The sequence below is a fragment of the Pistacia vera genome, unplaced genomic scaffold (genome assembly GCF_008641045.1).
Source record: "Pistacia vera cultivar Batoury unplaced genomic scaffold, PisVer_v2 Contig233, whole genome shotgun sequence".
Classification (NCBI taxonomy): Eukaryota; Viridiplantae; Streptophyta; class Magnoliopsida; order Sapindales; family Anacardiaceae; genus Pistacia; species Pistacia vera.
The window spans coordinates 496,741-506,304 of NW_022196039.1; the positions used below are offsets into that span (position 1 = coordinate 496,741).

Consider the following 9,564-nt stretch of genomic DNA (forward strand, 5'->3'; position numbering starts at 1 on the left):
ATTAACAAATTTAAGAGTTTTTTTTGTTAATTTTCAATTCCTATTTCATAATAATAATCTAACTCAACTTAACGATAATATTTCAAAAATACTATTCAAAATAATAAAACAAACGCACAAATATCTCATAAAATAGCCTAACAATTTTAAAGGACAAAATTACCCTCATTCATATTTCTTTAACTTCTTTAAAACGACCTAATTTATTCTCCATAACTAAAATCACTGCAAAATCACTACAAAATATTTTTGTTAATGTTTTCTTAAGATAATTATGAAATCATATAAAAAATAGAAAATGAAAAGATAAAACAATTTTTTATAGTATATATTAAATCTTTTAAATTTTTAATGTTTTGAATTTTTTTAATTATGCATAAGACCCTCTTTATTACATATTGTTTGTTTTAAGAAAATGAAAATGATAAGTGAATTTCGGGAAAGCACCGATGAAATAAGGTTATTTATGAGAATTCCCCAAATCATTTGGACTAAAACTAGAACCAACCAGAGACATCTCCTTCATTTAAAATCAAAAAAACAAAAAACCCTAAAATCTCTGCTCTTCCACTACACTCCACTTGAAGACTCAACTTTGAACCTCTGTTTCCGCCAACAACGCAACCGCAATGGCAGCCATGCTGGTAAGTAACACAATCACACTCTCAAGTCCGAATTTTTGGTACTTATTTTACTCGTATAGAGATAACACTGGGTATTTTATATGTGAAACGAGCAGCAGCCGCAGATCATACTGCTGAAGGAAGGGACGGACACGTCGCAAGGGAAGGCGCAGTTGGTGAGCAACATAAACGCGTGCACGGCGGTGGCCGATGTGGTGCGGACGACGCTGGGACCGCGAGGGATGGACAAGCTGATCCACGATGATAAGGGAAGTGTGACGATTTCAAATGATGGAGCAACTATAATGAAGCTTCTTGACATCGTCCATCCCGCCGCGAAGATTCTCGTCGACATCGCCAAGTCTCAGGACTCCGAGGTTGGAGATGGTACCACTACTGTTGTTCTACTTGCTGCTGAGTTCTTGAGGGAGGCTAAGCCGTTTATTGAAGATGGAGTTCACCCTCAGAATTTGATTAGGAGTTTTCGCACTGCAAGCCATTTGGTATGTTTATGTATGTGTGTATGATGTTGAGATTTGAAATCATTTTTAGGGATTTTATTATGTTTTCAACTTTCTAAAGCTTTTATTTGATTTGGTGGTAGGCTATTGAGAAGATCAAGGAATTAGCTATTAGCATAGAGGGAAAAAGTCTAGAGGAGAAGAAGACTTTGCTGGCGAAATGTGCTGCTACCACACTCTCTTCCAAACTCATTGGTGGGGAGAAAGAGTTCTTTGCCTCAATGGTTGTTGATTCTGTAATTGCTATTGGGAACGATGATAGGTTGAATTTGATTGGAATTAAGAAGGTATGGATGTCTTCTTCACATTGTTTTGGTTAAGAATCTCACCTTGTGGATATCCACTATGTTTCCAGACCTCAGTTTCTTAGTTAGGCCTAACTATTTGTTGTGTTGTTTAATTTTATCGTCATAAAGGTTCATTTCTTCCAATGTTGGGATAAACATAACTTTATGCACTTTAGGGGTAAGAAATGTGATTAAGTTTCACAGTGATGTCATACAGATTACAGTTTTGCTGACATAGGTAAGAGCATGAGTGCTCAATTGCATTGAGGCTTACTTTGTTTGCATATTGGATTCCTAAGTTAGTTGCCTTGATTTTTTTTCACTTGCCCTTAAATTGACTTACGTGTGTTGCTTTCTCTTGAGAAAAAATTGATGAATTTTTTTTAATCAATAAGGGCAATTGGTCCTTACTCCAGGAAAAAAAAAAAAAGAGATGTTCCCCCTTATTGCCCAATCTATAACGGATGTGGATCTAAACTTGGGCCCCACCTGGTAGTTTCTGTAGGAACTTGTCCTTATCTCATAAAAATAACTATTTCCGAATGGCGCTTTCATAAATTTACAGTTGCCGGTGGTTAATACCTTCTTGACACCATTAACCAGAAACTCACTATCGGTCACCCTATTTATTTTGGAGGAATTGTTTTCCACCTTCACTTAAGGAAGGCAAAAGTTACTCTACTTTAACTGAGAGTAAACTTTTGCTTTGACAGGATATTCTAACAACTGAGTTTTTATCATCTGATCTAATTTTGATTTGTAGCAATCTTTTAAAGTTGTTTATTCTTCCTTCTTGTGATTTTATTATTATAATACATTTTAGTTGTCATTTTCTGTTAGTGTTTTCCTCTTCATTTCATTTTGGTGTAACTTTGATGTTCTCTGGAAATATTGATTGGAAATTAGTGTGACGGGAATTGGTTTACTCGTACAGGTTCCAGGTGGTACCATGAGGGACTCCTTCCTGGTAAATGGAGTTGCCTTTAAAAAGACGTTTTCATATGCAGGGTTTGAACAGCAACCGAAGAAGTTCTTAAATCCAAAAATACTCTTGCTGAATATTGAGTTGGAACTGAAATCTGAGAAAGAAAATGCGGAAATCAGGTCAGTTTCTTTTCTATAATCTCTCATATATGCAACTTCTGGGCAGCCTTTACCTTCCTTGTTTATTTTATGATCTCTTATTCTTTTCTTGATCACTATGCTTCAGACTTTCGGATCCATCACAGTATCAGTCAATTGTTGACGCAGAATGGAATATCATTTATGACAAGTTGGATAAGTGTGTGCAGTCTGGAGCCAAAGTTGTCCTTTCACGGCTTGCCATTGGTGATCTAGCCACACAGGTGATTATGTTTCCTGAATTGCTACTTCAGTTGGAACTGGATTACTTTGTAAAAGGGTTATTTTTCTGACAAGTCATGCAATATGAGAAAATCATTTGCATTCATTCATATACAAAGGTGTAAACATGGTATATTATTACTCAGTGAAGCCAATCAATTATTTTGTACAGCTACAAGTTTTGGCATTGTGGCTTCATACAAGAGTCCATAAAATTAGCTTGTGTTAGCTCACCTAAGAATATAATATACATATGTTTCTAATGGTTTGCTATTTTATGTTTTTTGTTTATTTTTCCTGCTACAGTATGCTACTGTTTATCATTTTCAAGTGTAGAATATAAAGAATGAAATTTCTAGAAGCGCGATAACTCTTGATTGATAAATTATATTGGCAATTTTATCAAAACATTATCTTTTTTTTCAGTATTTCGCAGACCGAGATATTTTCTGTGCTGGCCGTGTTGCTGAAGAAGATCTGCAACGGGTTGCTGCCGCAACTGGTGGAACTGTTCAAACATCTGTGAACAATGTTATTGATGAGGTAAGACACCATTGATTCACTTAAAAGATTTAGACATTTCCTTAGATAATGCTCGCTGCACATTCCCATATGTTAGCAAAGAATATTTCTTTTCTGAATTGAAATTTGGAGACCTTTTTGGCTGCTAGGTTCTTGGGACTTGTGAAGTTTTTGAGGAAAAGCAAGTTGGAAATGAGAGGTTTAATATATTCAGTGGATGCCCTTCGGGGAGGACAGCCACTATAGTTCTTCGTGGTGGAGCTGATCAGGTCTGTCACTTTTGAAATAGCAAAGGATGAATATTTATAATTAATGATCATGTTGACCTTGGGTTTTTTTGCTCTACTGTCTCCAGTTCATTGAGGAAGCTGAGCGGAGTTTACATGATGCAATCATGATTGTTAGAAGGGCTTTGAAGAACTCTACCGTAGTTGCTGGCGGTGGTGCTATAGATGTATGATTGATAATACCTAATGTAGCATGGTACAGTCTGATTTCTAATGGTAATTCAGTGTTGCTTATTTGAGTTGTTTTTGGCGGCAGATGGAGATAAGCCGGTATTTGAGGCAGCATGCACGAACAATAGCTGGAAAGTCGCAGCTCTTTATCAACTCTTATGCAAAAGCTCTTGAGGTGGGTGACAATGGGGTTTCATGTTTTAGATTTCATGAAAATGGTTTACCAGGCGGTTGTTGAAACTATTTACTTCTTTTGGGGTCAAACTGATAGCTTGAGTAACACTGTTATTGGTGTGTATTTAAGTGGTCATCTATCTGCATTGCTTTCTTTAATTACTGGAATGGAAGATGGAAATATAAGGGCTTATATATTATGGTGATTGAATTTTGGTAAAACATTAATCAAAACTATTTATCACGCACTTTTTTTTTTTTTTTTTTTTGGGAATATAAACTAGCTTAGTAATATTCTGCATGAGGTCATAAGTTATAGTGGTTTCTCTTATCTGTGGTATTACTATTAAGCATCTAGCAGCTTTGATTGATAAAATTGTGGTCCGTGATATTCAAATTTCAGATTTGTTAAAAGTTTCACGGAACTCTCTGCCTTACAGCATCCAAAAGAATTTGAGACTTTTGATGAGGATTATTGTTTTAAATTGTTTGTTCACTGTTTCTATCAGTTCTGTCGGGGATTATTTTAAACTTTTTTATGCTAAGGGAATTTTTGTGTCTGTAAGTGAGACAGAAGCAATGCTAGACTTTCTTTTGTTCTTCATAGTAGACCTTCATTCTTCTTGGAGGTGTTTTATATCAAACTGTCCCCGAAAAAAATGAATCAAGAAAAAAGAATTAAAGGCATTATGATGGATTTGGGTATTTGAATCATGACTAATATCCTTAAATTATGTTTTGTTGTGATGCCATTTTTAAAAGAGATTCATATAGCTCTTTATGAAAGCATCTGTGGACATAGTTAAGTAAGAATACAGATTTAAATGTTTTGTTTAATTTAGCTTCTCATTTTTTATCTGGTGCACATGTAAGTGAGGGCAGAGGATTTTTAGGTATCAAAAAATAAATAAAGTAATTAATTAAGGTCTCAAGCACCTCCTTTTAAAAGCTCAAAAGTAAGCAAAATGGATTCTTTGCTTTTAATATTTCTGTTCTTAACATGCTCAGTGGTTTTTTGTAGCAAAAGTGGTAATGGGAGGTGGTGCTCACAAAAGTGAGGGGTTTAATATACAATAAAGTCTCTCTCTTTTGATTGGACAATCTTGCCAATAACACAATAGTTGTTTTGCATGTCTTGGCTTGAACATACAATAGTCTATACCTATTTTATTTTTATGAGGATCTTGTTTTATTAGAAGGTGAAGGATTATGGCTTACATGCATCTATCAATTTCTAATCCTCTTAACATGGGGCAGTGTTATAATTATCGTTGCCTTTGAAACTCTGAAGGCGATACATTCATAGAAAACTCAGAATGTAAACTTTTTAATGCTTTTTGAATATAATGATCTGCTGCTGCTTTTCTCAAAGGGTATAGGCATTTGATAAGATATTTTCTATGAGATATTCTTCTTCATGTTGCAGGTGATCCCACGGCAACTGTGTGACAATGCTGGATTTGATGCAACTGATGTGCTGAATAAATTAAGACAGAAGCATGCACTTCCATCTGGTTAGTCTTTTGTAGTAATTCATTTAAAGATTTCCACTTCTGTATTTGTGAAGTCACCACAATCTCTACAATGAATTGGTATCTGTGTGCTTATCCATCCATACTGTGGATATGGTGCCTTCTTCCCCTCACCAGGACTCATGTTTGAATGTTAATGATACCTGATTGTTATGGTTGATTTATATCTGGCTCAAAATGTTTAGTAAAACTCTTTTCCAACTCAAGACTGCTTGGTTTTTATCAGGTGAGGGGGCTCCTTATGGCGTGGATATCAACACTGGTGGAATTGCAGATTCATTTGCTAACTTTGTCTGGGAGCCAGCCGTTGTTAAGGTATTTGTCTACTAAACTTTCTTGATTACTTATCTAACAAGAACTGTGATATTTCCTTGCTCATGTTATCCGTACCTTTGATCCCTATGGTGATTGCTTATCCTTTGTTGCAGATTAATGCTATAAATGCTGCTACTGAAGCTGCTTGCCTTATCTTGAGTGTTGATGAAACAGTAAAGAACCCTAAGGTAGTGTAACTGATTTTGATATAAAATGCTATGCATGCCAAATGCGGTACTTACATAACTCCATGGTGCTTCATCCATATCATTGCAATGATCGCCTTGCTTATGTTAAGCTAAAGGCTTGAACTTATTGTTCTGTTCAGAAACTATCTTGTCTGTCAATCTGTGTTATTTGATATAAATCTATAGGTGGTTGTGGCCTTTGTTCTTCTGTGTTTTTCTTTTTTGGTCAAGGTTTCACGTGTCAGTGCTGTCTGCAATATTGGACTTCTGTGTTTTGATAATATCTTGGGAAATTAACTTATTTGACCATACATTTGAGGGTCAATAAGATTTATCCACTTTTTATAATCCAATTCATCATTGAAAAAGTGTGTTAGTGTTTATTAGATTTAAGAGAGTGTATTTTGGTCATTAAACATGAAGAGACCCAATTCTTCATTGATCGCTCTTCATGTTTAAGGGTCAAAATACGCCCTCTTAAATCTAACAATCACTAACACACTTTTTTAATTTCCTCATTCAAAACACAAAACTGGGGTTTGATCAAAACAGTTCTGGTTATTAGGACTAAGATCACTCATCCAGTCTATCAAGAACACATCATTATCACTACCAAACAAACCTGTTCAATATTAGAACACTTTTAGATTTTTGAAATCTATTGTTTTTGCTTGATTAATTCTATTAGAATAGCCTTTTTAAGGTGAAATATGATGTATTTATGTTTGGATATGAGAGTAGGCTTTCTTTGGGTTGTGATTTGTATGCTAAAATTTGCTGGAAGGTGAACAGTTTGCAACCGGTATATGCAAAATCCGTATCACTGACACTCAAGTACTATTACACCAATACTCCATATTCTAGTGTACTGATGCAATTGCATATACTGATACAGCCTTGAAACTTAGCGCTTGTATGTTTGGTTGAATAGTTTACTCTAGCTAAATGCCATAGTCTTACTCCACATATATGCACTAAAAAAAAGGCACTGCTAATTATATTTATTTCTATTGTTGTATTTCACTGTATTATGTGCAGCCAGCAATCTGAACTCGTGTGCTTTAGCTATTGCTTGTTCCTTAAACTTCTTTTGTAATTGTAATATCCATCAATTGCAACCGATATCAAGAATCAGCAATATGCCAGGATCAGTGGGGGCTCAATATTGAGCACTGTAGTTTGGACATACCTGGGAAGTTCGCATTGTTGATGTTTAGCTTTTTAATGGTTTTCTCTTGCTTTTTAATTATGCAGTCTGAGAGTGCTCAGGGAGAAGCAGCTGCAAGTGCCATGGGTGGCAGAGGTCGTGGTGGAGCTGCATTCCGTGGCCGTGGCCGTGGTATGCGCAGGCGATGAGCTGACAGGGGACTTTTGACCTAATTTTTTGGGTTGACTTTATTAGAATTTTCGTCTTTTGTACCTTTTCCTATGAAAAGTTTCAGTATGTGGGGTTTTGAAGCGTAATTGAAAATTAAATTGACTGGTGGCGTGTTTGAGCGATGAGCCTCCTGCTGCTTGCTTGCTTTTGTTGTGTTCTACTGCAGCAGCATTTATGTATTCTACATTTACGCGACGGGAATTGAGACTAATTTTGGTTTTGTGGAAAGATAGCTATGGATTTTGGGCTTTTTATTTTTCAATACCATACGGGGAACCGCAAATCTAGAGATAATAACTATGCCCATCCCAATATCCACCATCATTTTTGACAACAGATTGTACTAGCCCTATACAATTATTCCCGAAAAAAGGCATGAAAAACCATGAAATTTAAATGTGAAAAAAAGTCTATTTCTGAAGGGTCTTCAATGCATATCCATCCATTGTTAAGATGAAAGTTGAATGGGTTGCGGACTCTGGAGTATATACGTTCTATTATTGTTATTTCAAAATACGTGTTAGTTGACCATTATTTATTGTGTTGGACTTACAGTTGCATTTCACTTAATTTTTGGTAGTTTTAATAAGATACAACTCATGATTTAATTACAAGTTTTTATGGCTTTTATAATTTAGTTTGTGTTGTAATTGTGACCAAAATGATCTCTAATCACATTGTCTTCCATGAACAATTGAACATGCATCCCTTTGGTAAAGCACGAAACACAGTTCTTCTTTATTCCTTCCATTTTATAAAATCTTGGGTTTATTATATGAAATGACCTGTGCACACTACCTCAAGAGTATAATTTATAAGCTTAGATTTACTCTCCGACCATGCCTGAGTATAGCCACAGGAGCATTTTCGGGAGGAGAAACTCTTAAAAGCTCAATTAAATTCTTCAATCTACCCTTTTTTATTTTTCCATATTCAATTTAAAAACCAAAGATAGATATATATATATATATATATATATATATATATATGTTATGCCTAAAAAGTCAGGCTGACGTAAGCTTACATCAGTGGGCACCAATCAGAGTTCAAGAAGACTTTGCGTCATTTAAGAGTTGCCACGTCGCCCCAAGACAGAGAGAATGCGATTGTCACCAACTTAACGAATTCAGGTTTTGTCTATGAGTGAATGAGGACTGTACACATGTCTAAACCCTAAATAATTTGAGGATATTTCTTAAGTTATCAGCTAGTGGGAGGCAAGGAAGGACTTGCACAGTACCTCCCTACTTGCAGACTTGTAATCATTATCTTGAATTCATCAGCTATAAATAGAGGACTCCCCCTCTCAAATTCGGGATCTTTTACTTTCATAACAATCAATAGCAAAGATAACCTATGAGAAAGAGACTAACCTGATATTCTCTTTGAATACTCAGTTATTGTACCTCTGCTTGCTATTCGCTATACGTGACCTCTTGTAACACACATTTATATAAAAGCAACAGTGGATGTAGGAATCGCTTTAAGTATCCGAACCACTATAAAAATCCATCTGTCTTACTTATCATGCAGTCTTTTCATTCATTTGTGTTATTAACCTTGTCCTAAATCTAAAATCAATTAATCACGTGTAATTTCTAAGGCCAGCTTAGCACTTTATTACCTGCGAGGTCATTGGTATCAAAATCACGCATCAACAGTTTGGCGCTGGAAGAAGGACTGAGATTTCACATCAGCTCTTCCTCTAGTATTCTAATCAATTAGTTCTATCTACGAACTTATGGCTCGAGGTCATGAAACCAAGCGATAACAGATTACCTGGAAAGTTCAACAACACCCTCCAAATGGTTAACCAGATGTTAGATCGTTTGGATGAGGTTGTGCTGTCCAATTCTGATAAGGCGGTGCTGCCTTAAAAAAGGCCTGTAGGTCGCTCTAAAGCCTGGAAACAGGAAAAAACTCATACCACGCGCACTATAGTGCGTAAAAATAAGGGAAAACAAATGGCTGACAATAGGTCAAAAGGCTCTCAAGGGCTAGTGAATACCAGCTGTGAAACAGGAAGAATATCTGTATCTTTGTGACTTGGCGGTATGTCACATTGTGAGCCATCTCACGCCATGTCGCAAGGGCACCCCTACAAGAGTGCTCGGCAAGGAGATTCCCATTATTGTTGGAATGATGGTTTCGACCAACACTGCAAGAGAAATAGTGGGTCTGCGGGTCGGTTCCAACCACTGTAGAGGTTGGGAGAACTCCCC

General features: G+C 36.1%; 1 protein-coding gene across 1 annotated transcript; it reads left to right on the top strand.

Moving 5' to 3' along the window:
* The first annotated feature begins 490 nt into the window (after nucleotides 1-490).
* Nucleotides 491-7,763, top strand: LOC116131411 (T-complex protein 1 subunit eta). The gene is made up of 13 exons (XM_031417055.1): nucleotides 491-644; nucleotides 740-1,126; nucleotides 1,228-1,431; nucleotides 2,366-2,535; nucleotides 2,642-2,777; nucleotides 3,202-3,318; nucleotides 3,447-3,566; nucleotides 3,653-3,751; nucleotides 3,841-3,930; nucleotides 5,356-5,443; nucleotides 5,688-5,776; nucleotides 5,890-5,964; nucleotides 7,219-7,763. Exons 1-13 carry the CDS (start codon nucleotides 630-632, stop codon nucleotides 7,318-7,320), a joined length of 1,692 nt encoding a protein of 563 aa, XP_031272915.1. The 5' UTR covers nucleotides 491-629; the 3' UTR covers nucleotides 7,321-7,763.
* Nucleotides 7,764-9,564: the final 1,801 nt, after the last annotated feature.